The following is a 19,502-nucleotide window of genomic DNA, read 5'->3' on the forward strand; positions in this document are numbered from 1 at the left end:
CCGAGGCGTAGCTGGCAAGCGGCAGAGACGGAGCAGGCCGACCACCAGCTGGCCCAGCCCAAGGGAGGTAAGGCACCCGCCGGAAAAGGGGAAAAAAATGGCGGACAAAAAAAATGGCAGACAGCCTTGCTTGGCGACCCCCGTGAAATGGTCGATCGACCCCAAATGGGGTCCCGACCCACAGGTTGAGAACCACTGGGCTAATAGGAGGAGCTTCTTCTGTTTTAATCGGGCTGCTTAACCCGTAACGTGGGGAAGGGAGCTGAATGAGGAGGGCGGTTATTTTGCTAGCTAGTTGTATGGCTCATAGAGACATACCGGTCTCTAAAGCTGTATGTTAGAATTTTGCAGCGATGGATTTGGTTCATTGACCATCCTACATTTTAATACATTGCTTGCGTGGTGCGTAGGTACTTGGATATGGCATTTTGTAAGTTATGGTTGATCAGTTAATGGAGATGGCCCCCAAACACTGCCTTTGTGCTGCCTTGAGGGCTTTGAGATTGTTAGTTCTCTGCAATGTGACTTTTATTTGATTCTGGGGTTTGAGAAGAGAGTTTAATGGTGAAAATATATGTCTTTTTTTTTATTCGGAGGCCCTGTAATTTCATTCAGATTCTTAAAGAGCCCTAAACGATGCTCATCTAAATAGAGAGTATTTATGATGTCCTCAGCAAAGGAAATAAATCTGAGAATTTCCTGGTATCCTGCCATGGATGAGGAAATCATGGAACACCACCACCTGCAGAACACAAAAGCACATTCCTTAAGTTTTGAGTATTAGGCAAAGGAACATTGCTTGACCTTGCCATTCTGAGTGTACAGATTGGAAGAAAAAAAAACACATTTTGGATGGAAAATAGAAGATTTTAGCATCAATCAAGGAAAATGTTGCCAAATATAATTTAATACTCCATAAAATAAGCATTATTGGACTGGGTTCACGCAATGTACAGTATTGTTTGTTATGCAGTATGTTGTATAAATGCAGAGTATTAGGCAAATTCAATAAATTATGGTTCACTTAACTGGGATAGTATTGTCCAAATATGGCCTTGTTGTGAGAAGTATCTTTTAAAGTTCTGGCTACTGTTGAAAGTGATTTACCAAACTCTGTTTATTCAAAATAGGTATTTTACAAAGAAAGCTCGATTTTAGCTCTGAAATATAGGGCTGTCATATCTGGATCACAAAATCCCATATGGCTACTAAATAACAGCAGAGATGATTCTGTGTCTCTCCTATATCTTGTAATTATCTGGATATTTTAAACCAAGCTTTAACAATTCTGATAAAGTACAGAGAGAAATTCTTTGTCACACTCTTTGTGGTGTTTTTTAAAAAACTGAAATTTCTTTTGTAAGAGTAAACCTGTTCTGAGAAGCCTTAGAAAACAGGGAACACACACATTTTCAGGAGGCTGAACCACCTTTTTCCTGGTATCTATACATTATATGTTTGAACTACTTTAGGGAAGGTGTGTATTTTAGAACAGAGTTGGAAGAGACCATCAGATCTGTCCAGTGCAACAGTCTGAATCACAGCATCCTGGATTGTCCAGCTTCCATTTGAGAGACCCACACTCTTCTGGGCAACTTTATTCCATTATTGAGCTGCTCTTACTATTAGACAAAGGTTTTTTTTATCTGATATTCAATTGGAATCACCATTCTGTGACTTAAATCCACTTTTCTTTATCCTTCAGTCTGGAATGAATGAACAAATCTTGACTTTCTCAGTGAAATCCTGCCAGGAATTTAAGAGTGCCATCCTCCTCCTGAATTGGTTTTTTTTGCAAAGCTAAAGACAGTATACCTACTTCTTCAACCTCTTTACAGGGTTTAGTTCTGCTCCTCTAATAATCATTGTTCTCTGCCTGAACCTGTTTCAATTTCTTTGAAACCTTTTTAAAGTATCATCCCCAAAATTGCACACAGTACTTAAGATAGGGCCTGACTTAAAGTCAAATAAATTAGAACATTAGCCTCCAGTGATTTTGAAATTGCCAGATCTTTGGTTCCTTTCACACAAAGCAATTGTACCTTGCTCAATAGTAGTAACTGTGAGAGGGACCTCGGATTTCTAGTGGACAATCACTTAAATATGAGCCAGCAGTGTGCTTCAGCTGCCAAAAAAAGCCAACACAGTGCTAGACTGCATTAACAGAGGGATAAAAACAAGATCACGTGAAGTATTAATACCACTTTATACTGCCTTGGTAAGGCCACACTTGGAATACTGCATCCAGTTTTGGTCACCACGATGTAAAAAAGATGTTGAGAAGAGAAGAGTAACAAAGATGAGCAGAGGACTGGACGCTAAAACATATAAGGAACTGTTGCTGGAATTGGGTATGTCTAGTTTAATAAAGAGAAGGACGAGGGGGGACATGATAGCAGTGTTCCAATATCTCAGGGGCTGCCAGAAAGAAGAGGGAGTCAAGCTATTCTCCAAAGCACCTGAAGGCAGTATAAGAAGCAACGGATGGAAACTAACCAAAGAGAGAAGCAACCTAGAACTAAGGAGAAATTTTCTGACAGAACAATTAATCAGTGGAACAACCTGCCTCCAGAAGCTGTGAATGCTCCATCATTGGAAGTTTTTAAGAAGAGACTGGACAGCCGTTTGTCTGAAATGATATAGGGTTTCCTCCCTGAGCAGGGAGTTGGACTAGATGACCTCCAAGGTCCCTTCCAACTACTACTACTACTAACTACTACTACTACTACTACTACTACTACTACTACTACTTCTTATTATTATTATTATTATATTATTATTATTATTATTATTATTATTATTATTTTGTTTGTCCTTCTTCTTCTTCTTCTTCTTCTTCTTCTTCTTCTTCTTCTTCTTCTTCTTCTTATTATTATTATTATTATTATTATTATTATTATTATTATTTTGTTTGTTCTTCAAGGTATACTAAATCAAGAAACAAGATTGCCAAGAACTGCTGAAACTTTATTGCAGGGAATATTACACATGGTCCTCAGTTACTGACCACTCATTCAGCAATTGTTCACACTTACAATGAAGCTAAACAAGTGGTACTTACAACTGGTCCTTGAAGTTCCAGCCATTGTAATGCCCACCCAGTCACATAATTGCAATTGGGGTGCTTGGCAATCAACTCACATTTCCAACTTCCAGAGTCATTTGATTGTGATTTGCAACCTTTCCTGTCCGCAAGCAAAATCAGTGGGGAAGCCAACAGGAAGTCATAAGTGTCAGGCACGAATAACCAGGCCCATACTGGAAGAATTCAATTAGCTGTTTTATTGCTATATACAGGAATCTTCTCAGACTAATGGTTTGCACCTGGGTCAGACTAGATAAGGTTTAATGGCATTCAGGGGGCTCGGACTTCACACTCTTGTGTCCACATAGGGATTCTAGACCTAAGTCCCCATTTGACTCCTCCTCCTGGCTCGGCCAGTCTCTCTCCTACATAAGTCATGGTCACATGAGCTCCTTTTTTAATAACTTGCAGTGTTTTGCTTAATATCAGTAACTAGGACCTGCCAGAACTGCCATTGTTAAGTGGTGTAGTCACACGATGTGCTTTACATCAGGATTGCTTAGAGACAGAAATTCTGATCACAATTACTGTTATTAGGCTAGGACTATGTGTAATGGAATCCTGAAAGTTTCACAGAATTTTTTTCTCATTCCCTCCTCTCTTTCATGGCTGAGTGGTGTTCACATAACGTCTCTTGCATTCTTTCTTCTGTGTTATCGTCATACTCTTCTACCATTATTGAACTCTTCTTATTGTTGCTGGCACCAGAAATCGTCTTCCTATAATTCAAAATCTTTATTCTGTGACTTTCACAGAGATATTGTTCTTTTATGTGACACTCTTTAAGTGTTTGAAAAGTGCTATCATATCTCCTCTAAGCTATTTATTTTAAATTCCAAGTATGTAGCCAGTTCTTTCAGCCTCTTCTCATAGAGGAAAACTAAGAGGGCAGAAATCAGGAAGTGATCCTTTCTTCATTAAACACATAGTTTCTGGGTATTTGATCCTAGCACCTGTTCCAGTTTCTTTTCATTCTTCTGAATACAACTGTTTGAGATTGGATCTGGCAAAAATAGAATAAAATGAAACTTTGCTTTTTGCAAGAAATTATACTTGTTGCAACTTAAAATAGTGTTTGCAATCAGTTTCTATTACAAGATTTTCGTTTGCAAATATTGTTAGTAAGACATTTCCCCATTTCACACCCATGCATTTGATTTTTAAAGTAAACAACTTTAACTCTTTTAAAATTCAAGGTAATAGTGTAATTGTTTTATTTTATTTGAATTTTATTTTATTATATCAATTTTGTTTCTGCTGATTTCTTATACATTCCTTGCACCTTTCAGCATTCCTGCTAATATTTTTCTATATTTTAGTACCCATCTCCTTAAGTAAAATGATGCTGCCTATACTTTAAGAATATAAGCCATAGGGTAGTTGATCCTGCTTAACTGTTTGCTATTTGAATTACATGGGATTTTATCAGCTAATCAGTTAGCGAATAGAATAGAATAGAATAGAATAGAATGATATAAGATTTAGAAATATTTTGTTGTTGTTGCCTTTTGCCAATCATTGGGAAAATAATATGTTCTAGAAGTTCTGCAGAGTTTTTTGTGGTTACATATGGTGTCACTGAGATCAGAGGAAAATCATTCTTTATTATAATAGTGACCTTTAAGGCAGTGGTTCTCAACCTTTTTAATGCCGCGACCCCAACCGGTCGTAAGTCGAGGACTAAACCGGTCGTAAGTCGAGGACTAAACCGGTCGTAAGTTGAGGACTAAACTGGTCATAAGTTGAGGACTACCCAACCGGTCGTAAGTCAAGGACTTTCCCTGCCCAGGAGCGCTGCGCATGCGTGGTTCTGCCCCCTGCGCCGGCCGAGGCGTAGCTGGCAAGCGGCAGAGACGGAGCAGGCCGACCACCAGCTGGCCCAGCACAAGGGAGGTAAGGCACCCACCGGAAAAGGGAAAAAAATGGCGGACAAAAAAAATGGCGGACAGCCTTGCTTGGCGACCCCCATGAAATGGTCGATCGACCCCAAATGGGGTCCCGACCCACAGGTTGAGAACCACTGCTTTAAGGGATCTATAGGACATCGAACTTCCAGGGGAAAAAATAGAGGACTGAAGACAGCTTTCCTTTTAGAGGAGCCAATGACTGCAACGGAACAAGGTGTGAGCAACCAGATTGGCATCTTGAAATAAAGATGAGCTGGATAAAGATGAGCTCTTGAGATTGCCCACAAGTACTCAGTACAGAAGTTCCCTGTGAAGGGACTGTAAAACAGCAGCCTCTTGACAGGTTTTATTGCTCTAGAACAGTGGTGGCGAACCTATGGCACACGCTCCAGAGGCGGCACCTAGAGCCCTCTCTGTGGGCATGCATGCCATTGCCCCAGCCCTCCTCCCCCCCCATGGCCCCTCCTCACCAGTAGCCCTCCTGGAGGAGAGTCACCCGCGAGCGCAGCCCACGCAGAGCAGCACAGCCAAGGACATGGCAGCCGGGCAGCGGGGACAAGACTCTGCCCTCATGCCCCATTGCGCGCAGTTGATGCTGCGGGCGCGCAGGCAGAGGGCGTGGCCACCATGGCACTGCTGAGCCGCCTGGGCAATCTGCGGCAGGCCGTGGAGGTGGTGAGTGGCCCGGCAGCAAAGGGGTGATTAAACAGCGATTTTTGGAAACTTATAAACAGACTAAGGGCCAGATGGATTGGAAATAAGATTTTAAAATTAATTATAAGAATCCTTCCTTCCTATGGCAAAATGTGAGGGTTTTTTGTTTTTTAATTTTTTTCTCTCTGCACTTTTTTCTTTTATATTTTCCTTGGTTTGTGTTATCTCTATCTGTCAATTTTGATAAAAATTATTATTAAAACAAGATGTTTATATGACATTAATTGTATGGTGTGTAAATTATTATGTTTAGGTGCTTAATATGTTTAATAGAACTGAGTTATTTGTGGGATTATCTTCTCCCAAGAACATCTGTCTATCCCACCGACTCCCATAGGGAAGGCATACTCCAGGTTCCCATATCTAAACATTATCATCTTATGGAAGCTGGGAAGCATGTGTGTGTGTTCTCAGTGGCTCCCCTTGTATTCTGGAACAATCTACCTCCGATATATGAACTCTACTTGTCTTTAGGAAAGCTGTTAAAAAAGCCCGTTTTCTCCAGGCATTTGAATGATGTTTAGTGGAATCTCTTTTGGTTATTATCACATTTGTCATTGTACATGCTATATTTTATGTGCTCCTTTTTAATGTTGTATTTTTGTTGTTGCTATATACTTGCATTGTATGCTAACCAGAATCCAGAATTCCAGTTTGATTTGGGTGGGCTTACAAATGTATTAAATAAGTAAAGTATCAATATTGAAACAGATATTTTAAAGAGATAATTGGTTTCATCAACAGAGAGAAATCAGTTTATGGTCATTATACTGTCTTATGCTTACCTAACTCAAGCTGTTTCTTCAGACTCCTGTTACGTTCTACCGTAAAATAGTATATTCAAAGAAATCATGTAGGCAGTATAGAACAGTGATGGCGAACCTTTTAGAGACCAAGTGCCCAAAAACTGGCCCCGCCCTGCTCCGCCCCCACATTGTCCCCCGCCCTGCTTGCCCGGAGGGACACTCACCGCTTCCAGGGCCCGACACAGATCTCCCAGGCAGCCCAGCAGTGCCATGGCGGCCACGACCTCTGCCTGCACCCCACAGCATCAACTGTGCGCGATGGGATGTGAGGGCAGAGTCTTGTCTACACTGCCTGGCTGCCATGTCCTTGGCTGCGCTGCTCCGTGTGGGCTATGCTCAGGGGCGACTCCTCCAGGGGGGCTGCTGGTGAGGAGGGGGTCGTGGGGGGAGGGGAGGCTGGGGCAATGGCACGTGTGCCCACAGAGAGGGCTCCGAGTGCCATCTCTGGCATGCGTGCCATGGGTTTGCCACCACTGGTATAGAATATAGCTCTTGATCTGTTTACTTGAGTTTCAATGTTGCTGTCTTCTCTCAGTGGGTATAGCAGTGGTGGCGAACCTATGGCACGGGTGCCAGAGGCGGCACTCAGAGCCCTCTCTGTGGGCACGCGCGCCGTCGCCCCAGTCCTAGGCCTTCAGCTGGGTTTTATAAAACCTTTTCGCTTTAGGCCTCCGCCGCCGTGTGCAAAAAAAAAAAGGTTCAATCACTCAATCAATTTCAACTTCTTGCGGGGAAAAAAAATCTTACAAAGTTGGAATTGATTGATTGAACTTTTTAGTCCCACCCAGTCTGCCGTTACCACCGCAGCCACGCCCACCCAATGGGCCACACCCACCCAATTGACCACACTTACCCAATGGCCACACCCACCTGGCACCTGACGATGCATAAGTGGGTTTTGGGTTGCAGTTTGGGCACTTGGTCTCTGAAAGGTTCGCCATCACTGGGGTATAGTATTGCCTGTTTCTAGGCTTCTCCCTGAGGGTGAGATATGCAAGAACCCTTTTGCCTCTTTTGATCACAGCTAGGTCCAACCTAGGTTTAATAAGCAGCAAGCGAGAACTATCTGGTTATATTTATCTTTCCCCATTCCTAGCATAGGTGTGGTGCCAGCAGTGATGATTAGTAGAGTAGCGGCTATTGCCGCTGAAAGAATTCTATTATTAGCTTTTCCATAACTGAGGGGCAGAGTCATTTTTTACCAGCATGGGTTCTTTTAGAACAGTGGTTCTCAACCTTGACAATTTTAAGGCATGTGGACTTCAACTCCCAGAATTCCACAGCCAGCAATGCTGGCTGTGGAATTCTGGGAGTTGAAGTCCACATGCCTTAAAATTGTCAAGGTTGAGAAACACTGTTTTAGAATGATAACAGCTGAAGCCATCGGTTCCCTCGTTCAGGATAGGGAGCCAAGGCCAGATTCGGTAAAATCCCTAAGTGCCTGTTGAAGTGGGGAGGGAGGAGTTTTCTGCCAAAAATGACAGAAGTAGATTTTAGCATTACTGGTTAACCTTGATATTTGGCATATGGCTCTGTGGCTGAATTACAGGTAGTCCTCAATTTACTACCACGATTGGAACCCGAACCTTCGCCGCTAAGTCATGCAGCCATTAAAGTGAGTGTGTCTGATTTTATGACATTGTTTTGCCAAGGTCATTAAGCGAATCTGGCTTTCCCCTATTGACTTTGCTTCTTTGGAAGCCCTCTGGGAAGATCACAAATGGTGGCCACATGACCCTGGGACATTGCAACCCTCGTAAATACATGCTGGTTGCCAAGCAACCACATTTTGATTACATGGCCCCTGGGGTGCTGTAACGGTCATAAGCGTGAGGACCTGTCATAAGTCACTTTTCCAGCACCATTGTAACTTTGAACAGTCATTAAATGAATGGTTGTAAGTTGAAGCCTGCCTGTAACACATTTGCGATTTAATGACTAAGGTTGGGAGAATAATGAATAATGTCAGCTGCAATAAAGATATCTGAGGACAATATTTTTTGGTGGCTACCCTTTACATCTGTTTCATTGTGCCATCAATTTATATTAGCTCGGGCTTGGCACAGGTAGGCAGATCTTTGAGTTGTGATGTTTTGGAGAGCCATTCAGGAGGACCAAAACAGAATGTCTGATGGTTGCAAACATCCAGCAGGTTTTGCTAATGCTTCATGTCACACTTCATTGCTCACTTAAGAAAATGGGATCACCGTTAAACCAGACAAAATTCTTGTGTTTGGCAGATGAAGGTTCATTCTTTGACAGGCTATTTATGGCGTCTCTTTCTTCTAAGCACTAAGGTGGTATCTCTCTGTGTTTCATTGTGATTGTGGTCTTTGTTCCTAAATTGTAGCTTTTGCATCGTTCTCTAGTCTAAAGGAAGACTTAAAGATACGTAACTGAGGGGTTGCAAATGGATCCTGCCGTCAGACCGAGAAATTACCTTTGTTTTATTTTTGTATACTGCAGCCAGAAGTTCGTTAAACTAATCGTTGTTTTCTTTTTCAGGAAAATGTTGGCTGCTGATGAATTTTCGGTGAGTGGTCCATTCTGTCAGCCTCATAAAATGTAAACAATTTGTAACAAGTAATGAAAAGAATTGAGATGTTGCAATAGATTGAAGTGTTGCTTTTTATAGAGAAAGTCTCACTAGTGTGTTAAATAGGCGAAGAGTGAGTTTTTATGAGTTTTCATAAAGTGAGTTTTTATAAAGCACTAGATAAGCACGGGTGTACCCAAAATGGAAAATACGCTTTGTTTTGAATCTGAAACAAATTCCTCACATTTTGGAAGTTCTGCTGAAACTGTAGGTCAGCTTGGTGCAGAGAAAATTTGGGATACAGGTAGTCCTTGGTTAATGACTACTCATTCAGGTAATCAAAAGAGTAATAGATCCATTGCTCCCACAACACACACACACACACACACACACACACACTTTCCAGCATCTGTCCTCTATCTCCCTCCCTGTTCCCTCTCCATTGATTGATTGATATTTCCTATTTCTAAACCGCCCGTCTCCCTCAGTAGATGCTGCTGATGTTCCAGCACAGTAGACAGTATCCCACCAGCTTGCTTTTCTGGCTCACCTCTGAGCTTCTCATTGCCTTCCATCCCCGCCTACAACCACTGCTGCCCCTGAACTAGCCTATGTAGCTGTTCCTTACTAAGATGGTCTCGGCATCAGGCTCCCAGCATGGCATATTCCACAGGCCCATTCATACGCACACACACACAGACACCCCTCGTTCCTCTTTCATTGTCTCCAGTTTAAATAGTAGATGAGTAAGAAGTTATCATTGGTCAATCATTGGTCACAGGATCCCACTGATATTTTGTTTTCCCAGCTGGCCGATGCTCTACCGGAGAGTTCCCCTGCCAAGAGTTCCTCAGTGGGCAATACAAAGCCACCTCAACAGCCCAGCCAGCCTCCACAAGCCTGGCCAACCTCCAGTCCCTGGAATAACGCACCAAGTGCTCCTCCTGCAGCTCCATCCGGTTTGCCTCCTAGCTCATCGACTTCCAACGTGCCTTTTGGTCCCCCACCAACAGGAATGTATCCTTCCCTCCCCCCCGGGGCACCAGTTCCTTTTCCTCCTCCTGGTTCTTCTTGTCCTCCAGGTGCTCCATATCCACCCCCTGGTCCTGCCCCACCAGGGCAATATCCGCCACCAAGCATGCCCTTCCCCGAGATTCCGAGGCCATATGGGGGTCCCACTGAACCAGGTGCGCCCCCCGCTGCTGTTGGAGCATGGGGATCCATGCCCACTGGAGGGTGGGGAGCCTCAGTTGGGGGACAGTATCCTGCACCTAGTGTGCCATATCCACCTCCAGGGCCATATTCCACTCCCACTCAGACTCCAGGGGCTGCTCCTACAGTGCCATGGGGTGCTGTCCCCCCAGGACCATGGGGACCTTCGCCTCCTGCCCCATTTCCTCCACCAACAGGATCCTACCCAGCTCCAGGGCTGTACCCGACACCACCTAATCCTTACCAAGTGCCACCTGCGCCTGCTGGAGCACCATCCATACCTGGTGGCCCTCATGTAAGTAAGACTTTTCTCAGTTATGAGGCAGCTAAACTTCAGAGGGAAAGGAGTGTAGTAGTCAAATTCATGCCCATTTAATGTAGTTATTTTTTATTGCAATGGCTTCCAATGTTTCTATGTGAATTTATCTAAAGCAGTGGTTCTCAACCTGTGGGTTGGGACCCCATTTGGGGTCGATCGACCATTTCATGGAGGTCGCCAAGCAAGGCTGTCCGCCATTTTTTTTATCCGCCATTTTTTTTGTCCGCCATTTTTTTCCCCCTTTTCCGGCGGGTTCCTTACCTCCCTTGGGCTGAGCCAGCTGGTGGTTGGCCTGCTCTGTCTCTGCCGCTTGCCAGCTACGCCTCGGCCGGCGCAGGGGGTGGGACCACTCATGCACGGCGCTCCCGGGCAGGGAAAGTCCTCGACTTATGACCGGTTGGGTAGTCCTCGACTTACATCCGGTTTAGTCCTCGACTTACGACTGGTTTAGTCCTCGACTTACGACCGGTTGGGGTCGCGGCATTAAAAAGGTTGAGAACCACTGGTCTAAAGAGCCTTGGTTGCAAAATGTGTGTAGAGTGCACATTGTTGTATATGGAAAGTAAAACTTCATAATTGCCCTATATCATATCTTGAAACTGGGTATTTACAGGGAAAGTTTAATACCTGTGAATAGGATGGCTTCCCTGTTATATAGAAACTTTTATATAGTTCCCGGGAAACTTTTTGAAAGCATTGTAGCTAAAACAATTGGGTTTGACACAAACGTGAAATAATCGGTCCTACCATCAGATTTAACAGTCTTTTAAAATGTGAGGATTTTTACCTTCATCCTCTTGGAAAAGGAACAATTATAGGGCATTGTATAAACATATGTTTAAAATAAATTATTAATCTCATTGCATCTCCATCAACAACATGATGCACTCAAGCCTTTCCTACTATATAAGTGCAGTGGAGCCCAGTTAGTTCGCAGTAACACCTTTGGTTAATAAAATGTCATTTAAGATGCTTTTGGTATTGATGTTGATAGTTCTACCCACTGTCCAGGAAAAAATTGCAAATACAATATTTTTTTTTTACACTTTACTGTAACCCTTAGAGTTTGTCTATAAGATATCTGTTGGTTTAGGGCAGTGTTTCTCAACCTTGACCATTTTAAGGCATGTGGACTTCAACTCCCAGAATTCCACAGCCAGCATTGCTGGCTGTGGAATTCTGGCAGTTGAAGTCCACATGCCTTAAAATGGTCACGGTTGAGAAACACTGGTTTAGGGGGAAAAGGGGGGGAAAGATCAGCCATGGCTGTTGTTGATATGAAGGTTGGGATTTCCACACTGATTCTAGTCTCTTCACATGATGTGTTGTTGTCTGGCTATGAGACAGACAGAGACAGTGGCATTCTCTGGCCAATGGATGCCATTGAAAAGCATGCTGTTTTGTTGGCTTAGTGTAGTTAGTCCTTGACTTACAACCACAATTGAGCCTAAAATTTCCATTGATAAACAATACAGTTGTTAAGTGAATCGCTGCAGTTCTTAAAATAGTAACAGGGTTGTTAAGTGAATCTGGCTTCCCCATTTACTTTGCTTGTCAGAAGGTTACAAAAAGTGATCGCATGATCCTGGGACACTGCAACCGTCATAAATACACGTCAATTGCCAGTGTTGATCACGTAATCATGGAGATGCTGCAATGATCATAAGTGTGAAAAACAGTCATAAGTCACTTTTTCCAGTACCATTGTAACTTCAAAGGGCCACTAAACAAATGGTGGTAAGTCGAGGAGTTACCTGTAACCCATTTTCCACTAGCTATTCCAGTGATGGCGAACCTTTTAGAGACTGAGTGCCCAAACTGCAACCCAAAACCCACTTATGCATCGTCGGGTGCCGGGTGGGTGTGGCCCATTGGGTGGGTGTGGCCCATTGGGTGGGCATGGCTGTGGTGGTAACGGCAGACTGGGTGGGACTAAAAAGTTCAATCAATCAATTCCAACTTTGCAAGATCTTTTTTTTCCCGCGAGAAGTTGAAATTGACTGATTGATTGAACCTTTTTTTTTTTTGCACATGTCGGCGGAGGCCTAAAGCGAAAAGGTTTTATAAAACCCAGCTAAAGGCCTAGGACTGGGGCGACGGCCCGCGTGCCCACAGAGAGGGCTCTGAGTGCCGCCTCTGGCACCCGTGCCACAGGTTCGCCACCACTGAGCTATTCTGTCAGAAGGGAGTGGCACGGTGGCTCAGTGGTTAAGATGCTGGCCTTGTCATCTCGAAAGCTGGCAGTCCAGGTTCGAGACCCAAGCGCCACGTGACAAGTTGAGCTCCCATCCTCGCCCCAGCTCCTGCCAGCCTAGCGGTTCGAAAGCATGCAAATGCGAGTAGATAAATAGGTACCACTTTGGTGGGAAGATAACAGTGCTCCGTGACGTCATGCTGGCCACATGACCACAAAAATGTCTTCAACATTCAGCCCTGGCTCAATGGCCTTGAAACGGAGATGAGCACCCCACCCCCACACACCCCTGTAGTCGGCAATGACTAGCGGAGTAAAATCCGCAAGGACTCCTTTACCATTTACCTTTATTCTGTCACAAGCATCAAATGTTTCTGGGCCAATCATTGCTGTTTATCCTTGTCAGAATTTGACATTTGTTTTGACCCCATGCAAGTGGTTTATCAAGAAGCTGCAGGTAGTTCATACGAAATGGCAATACATACCTGACAAATTCTAACATTTCTACTTCATTATTTTTAACTAAAAATATTTGATCTTGGAACAATAGAAACTGATTGTTTTTGTGTTTATCTCTTTTTTTTTTCCAGCCCTACCGTTGAACTTGTGGCAGGCTGCCTCCCTACCTATTTACAAAGAAAAGTTTTTAGTAATCTTTTGGAGTCTTGAAGAGCCTACCTGTGTTCTGCCAGCCCATTTGTGGTGTGAGGGAGCACTCCTCCAACGCTTATTTTGTGTGAGATGGATTAGGATAAACAAGTTGACTGCCCCAGCTCTCTAATCCTTACTCTAGTCAAGATTTCATCAAGTGACATTAGCCTAATGAGTAAGGACTAACCCTGGATCAATACTACAACTGTGTCTTAATTGCGGATTTAAAGGATTGACCTGATTGACAGACCACATCTTAATTTAAATAATTTCAGTTATCTGGAGAAGCTCCTGAAGAAATGAGCTAGGCACCCTTCATCAAATTGAAGAGAAGCAAAGCACATTAATTTAAAGCAGTTCTCAGCATCAGACTTGATTTGTTCTATTTGAGAAATCTTTCTAGAGATGAATATCTGGTATTGGATGCTTAATTCCTACAACAAACACACTTGGGGAGCATCACTTTGGTTTAGATGTTCAGGTAGTTCAAATAGATATTTCTGACATGAGTTTCCCAGCTGTATTAGCCATCATATATTTTGGGAGCCATCTAAAAATTACCTGCTTTTTAGTCTGAATGTTTTAGCTTGAGTGAGCCTCAAAACCATTTGAAGAGTTTTGTGCACTTCACTTCTGAAAGCAAAATTTCTTTTAAAAAGTTCTTGCAAGAAGGGGTGGGAATGTAATCAGTATAATCTCTTCTCTGGCAGCTCCAGAGTCTTTGAAAATTAATTTGGAAGCTTTAGTTTCATGTGAACATCTGGTCTCGGGATAACAAACTAAACAGGAAAGTTTCTCTACTTGAGGATGTCTCTTAATGCTCAGCTGTGATTAGTTAAAATGTACTTGGTGAATATTGGCAGTAGATGCAACAATCTAGATGTACAGTTTTCTCACTTCAGTTTTGGGGTGAACACCAAAAAGCCAGTCCCTTGTGGAATTTCCCATGGAGGAAATACACTGGACTCATTTATCACGGTTCACAAAGAGTACAACTCTTCATCATTGTCTTACTGATAAGTCCATGTTTTAAAAGTTGATAACTTCCTTCTGTGGTCTGCAGAAATTTGCTTAACATAGATGTCTAACATTTATCATAAATTGGCTATTTCCAAGCTATTCCTTAAGGGAATAACTTTATAGGAGAGATTTTTAGGGAATCCATGTTCTGCCTAAGAAGTAATGGACTAGCTTAATTTAGGTAAGAATGGATGTGACTCAGGCATATGTGCTGTAGTGTTTCTGGAAATATTTATTTCCTCAAATCAAATGAATTTGAAAAGGCCCTTCATTTTCTTCCCTATCCCTTCTTGGCCTAGTTTTCCCCATCCCCACTGGTTACATGTTATCTTCCTGTCTTTTCTCAGTTGTCAGCTTCTCTTAAAGCTTTAAACCACAGAAATTTGTACAGGTGCTGAGTTTAGAATTCTAGTGATCCTTGGAAATATCAGATAATTTAGCTTACTGGTGAGAACTGCACCTTGGCAAGTTTCACAAGTAAGCTAAATTATTAGATATTTTCAGACGGCTTTGATTGAGGGCCCCAATGCCAATGAACTCTGAAGTGACATCCCATTAACTTTGTATTATTTAAAGCAGCTATTTGAGGATAGGTGTGTTTTTCTTCATTGTAGGGGCATCTCTTTTTCTCATTTTGAGTACACAGTTGATAAATTTATTTCTGATGACATCTTCTTGCTCCATATTTCCAGTTTGCAGTGTAGTATTGGCTTTAAAAAGGAATCAGCTATAATGTAGAAATATTAAAGTGAAGTATTGGCAAGTTTCAATTGTGGAAAGATACTAAGACACTTTGTCAGAATTGCAGTTCAAATTTGAAAAAATTTAGATATTTCCTATGTTGGCTTGCAGTAAGGGAGACTATGACTGACAATAAATTGGCAGAACACTCTTGAGGCAAATGCAATTATATGAAATAAGAAATGTGAATCAAAATAAAGAACAGGTTAGTATTACTCTTCTGTGCTCTGCCTGCTCTATAGAAATAGTAAATTTTATGAAATCTTGAAGAATGCTGAAAGATGTTTTGCAAAGCTTTTCTAAGATGATAGAATACTTTTTTTTGCTGAATCTTAAAATCAAGCTCATAGAAGAGATTTTCTCCCCATCCTAAAGCTAAATTATGATAAAAAACATGATTTTGTGTTTCTAGCTATCAGTATAATCCCATACAAATCTATTCAGAAGGAAGGAAGTCCTATTAACTTCAGTGACTTTTATGTAAGTGGTTATAGGGCTGGAGCTATGTCAGAGCTTAAACTAGAAGTAAAAGCATTCTGGGAGGACTTCCTACATGTTATATCTGCTGGTGGGATTGGCTGAGATTCTGGACCTGCACTTGACAAAGGTTGTCAGCCATTGCCCCAAATAAGGGATTGTAACATAAGAAAACTGTAATGCAGCATTTTATATAGTTAAAAAACTCTAAATGTTATCTGTGCATATCATTCAAATTCTGCTGCTTAAGGGGGTTGGGAAGGCAGAAAAGACTCAGTTATCTGATAGGCATGGAGCAGCATTTGCAGCATCCATTGTTGCCGGACATTTTGCAAGCCTATATTAGCTGTTTGCTTGATTTTTCTTGTGGCGTAATTCCACATTCAATGCCTTGGTCCCCTTTCCACAGAAATATTTCATGAACACCTTTCTGCCTACAAAACATTCTGTCAGCCTTTAATTTACCGTTGATGCATCACTTAGATGCTGGAGGCAAAGAGGACTGTAAGAAACTGCAGAGACAGCAAAATGATATGCAACTGACACAGTTCTGTCCTTGCATCAAGACATTCAAGGCTAACCTGTAAGTTGCATATGAGTGATAGGACATCTTGTGCACGTTATTTGCCTTTCCGTGCCCCTATAACCTGGCTGGAAATCCTTTAGTTAAGTAAGAAAAGACAAGATACAATCAGATTTTAAAAATGGGCAAGCTTTGTGGTTAAACACCCAACTAAAACAAAGCTTGCTTTCTTACTAGGGGTTCAGCATCTCTGCTTATCTTATTCCTTCATATTGAGAGATTTTTTCCTGCCATATCGAGATACTATTCCTCCAACAATGGAAGACTCCCTTTCAGAAAGCAATTGTAGTTTGATGCTGTGTAGTAAAACCTTTTTAATCCTTCTGTCTCATGTGTGAGTGATTTGGGGCATGATGCTTGTTATGCAATGAAATTTGTACTGTTTATTGTGTTCCTTGTGAGCTAAAACTGCCGAGAAGTTTGGGGTGGGTTGTTTGGCTTGTGCTTCTGGGATGATTATTTAACTGCTTTTGTTTATGACATGGAAATATTAAGCAATCACACTTCTGAAGTATAGACCATATCACTTGCTGCTGTATTTTTTTTTCTTTATAGATGACAAATATTTGCTGTATGTTGGTAGTGAAGAGGCTTTAAATACAGGATTTGATATTTTTTGAAAATGGTGTTACTTTTTGTATACACGTAGACATTTAGCATATTTTCAAGAGGAGACTGCACAGTACACTTCATAAAATATTTATTTCAGCCACTTGCCTCTATAACAAGGGCTTTTACTTACAAAGTCATTTTTAATACACTTTGATTGTTGAAGCATCACACAAGATTCTGGGTAATTTATTTTGGTTAGATGCTAAGAAAACTAATATCTTTACTATCTCTCTTAATCTTAATTCATTATGTCGCAGGGGATGAAAGAGGCAAGGGACAAGAGATGTTTTCAGATGCTTCTGGGGGGAGCCAAAGTTGGAGCTAATCTAAAATATACAAGGAGGCTATTCCTGAGGATTGATGCTGCTATAGAAAAGCAGTACTTCCAAACTTTCCAAAAGCAAATCTTCTATCCCTGCTGAAACTGAGGAACCACTAACTACTTTGCCCAACAAGATGAAATTGATCAGGGCCAATTCCAGTGGGCAAAGGTCCTGAAGATAATTTGGGCCACACCATAAAAGGCTTTAGAAGTTAAAGCCGGCATTTTAAATCCTCCAGGAGTCTGGAGGAAGCCAATCCAGGGTTAGGTATCCCCATAGCAAAGGTATCTTCTGCTCCCACCAGCAAGTGTGGGATAGTATGCAGGTGTAATTCTGAGTGGTCTTTAAAGGCAGCCCCATGGAGAGTGCATTGCAGTAATCTAGTAATATTCTAGTAGCATCCCATCTATGAATTCTATTGTAGTCTCTATAAACCAGTGATGGCGAACCTTTTAAAGACCAAGTGCCCAAACTGCAACCCAAAACCCACTTATGCATCATCAGGTGCTGGGTGGGTGTGGCCCATTGGGTGGGCGTGGCTGCAGTGGTAACAGACTGGGTGGGTCTAAAAAGTTCAATTAATCAATTCCAACTTTGCAAGATCTTTTTTTTCCCGTGAGAAGTTGAAATCGACTGATTGAACCTTTTTTTTTGTACACGGCGGCAGCGAAAAGGTTTTATAAAACCCAGCTGAAGGCCTAGGACTGGGGCGGCAGCGCACGTGCCCACAGAGAGGGCTCTGAGTGCCGCCTCTGGCACCCGTGCCATAGGTTCACCACCACTGCTATAAACCTTAACTGATTAACTTATAAATCTACAGGTAGTCCGTGACTTAAGTCCACAATTGGAACGAGAATTTCCATTGCTAAGCCAGGTATGGTAGTTGTTAAGTGAGCCATGCCTGATTTTATAACTTTTTTTTGACATGGTTGTTAAGAGAATCACAGTAGTTATAAAGTGAACCATGCAGTCATTAAATGAATTAAATGCAGTCATTAAATGAATCTAACTTCACCCATTTATTGCTTGTTTGAAACTGGCTGAGAATGCTGCAACCATCTTAAATACATGCCAGCTGCCAAGCACCTGAATTTTAATCACATGACCATGGGGATGCTGCAATGGTCTTAAGGGTGACTTCATATATAACTTTTCAGTATAATTGCTAAACATGGTTAAGGAGAGGATGACCTGTTCTTGCCTTTTAAACTACAAATGCAGTTTCATGGTTCAGCCAGAAGAGAGCGCTGTTTTTCAACAAACTTCCCACTTTCACTACTCATTCTGCAGACTTCCGATATCTGAATGTCGGATGTCCCACAGAAGAGTATTAATATGGTTCTTCATTCTGTGTCCAGCATATGCAAATATAACTTAGAAGTCAGATTCCTAACAGCAAGAGGAGTCTGAAAGTGCAACTAGTTTCCTTGTAGGGTAATGGGTTCCTTTTCGTTGAGAATATTCAATACAAGCTGGGCAGCCATCAGGCTTTAATTTGGATTCCAGCAATGGGCGAGGACTTTGACTAAATGGTTCCTTCCAGTGATGTAACTGCAGGAATTCCCAACCAGCAAGGCCAATAACTGGGGGATGGGAAAAGCTGGAGTAACAGTGTTAAAAAGATGCAATCTTTTTAACAAGTGTTAAACAGTGTTAAAAAGATGCAATCTTTTTAACAAGAGTTGGAAGGCACCTTGGATATTTTCTAGTCCAACCTTCTGCTCCAGCAGGAAACTCTATACCATTTCAGACAAATGGTTGTCCAATCTCATCTTAAAAACTTCCAGTGTTGGAGCACCCACAATTTCTGAAGGCAAGCTGTATCATGTCATTTTCTCATTTCTAAGTTGGTTCTCTCCTTGATTAGTTTCCATAAATTGCCTCTTGTTCTGTCTTCAGGTGCTTTGGAGAATATGTTACCCCTTTCTTCTTTGTGGCAACCCCTGAGATATTGGAACACTGCTATCATATCACCTCTAGTCCTTCTCTTCATTAAACTAGACATGCACAGTTCCTGCAACCCTTCTTCATGTGTTTCAGCCTCCAGTCCCTAATCATTATTATTATTATTATTATTATTATTATTATTATTATTATTATTATTATTATTATTATTATTATTATTATTATTATTACCATTTATACCCCGCCCTTCTCCCGAGGGACTCAGGGCGGCTTACAGGTAAATAAAAACAGTACTATACAATAAATATCTAAAAACCAAATTAAAATATATATTAAATAACCTGTATTAGATTTAAAATTATAAAATCCCTTTAAAATCCCTATAAAATCCCCCCCTAGGCCAATCCCGCTTGATGG

General features: G+C 41.9%; 1 protein-coding gene across 1 annotated transcript in view; it reads left to right on the forward strand.

Annotated features, from left to right (window-relative positions):
* The window catches only part of MAPK1IP1L (mitogen-activated protein kinase 1 interacting protein 1 like), a 14,486-nt gene extending 793 nt beyond the window's left edge, over positions 1 to 13,693 (forward strand). The window contains exons 2-4 of the mRNA XM_015822817.1: positions 9,018 to 9,045; positions 9,857 to 10,555; positions 13,364 to 13,693. Of these exons, the coding sequence (XP_015678303.1) occupies positions 9,022 to 9,045; positions 9,857 to 10,555; positions 13,364 to 13,375 (735 nt within the window). The 5' untranslated portion in view covers positions 9,018 to 9,021 and the 3' untranslated portion in view covers positions 13,376 to 13,693. The remainder of the gene's footprint in view (positions 1 to 9,017; positions 9,046 to 9,856; positions 10,556 to 13,363) is intronic.
* The last annotated feature ends 5,809 nt before the right edge of the window (positions 13,694 to 19,502 follow it).

The sequence above is a fragment of the Protobothrops mucrosquamatus genome, unplaced genomic scaffold, assembly GCF_001527695.2.
Source record: "Protobothrops mucrosquamatus isolate PMUCROS unplaced genomic scaffold, P.Mucros_1.0 scaffold1685, whole genome shotgun sequence".
In the NCBI taxonomy this organism is placed as follows: domain Eukaryota; kingdom Metazoa; phylum Chordata; class Lepidosauria; order Squamata; family Viperidae; genus Protobothrops; species Protobothrops mucrosquamatus.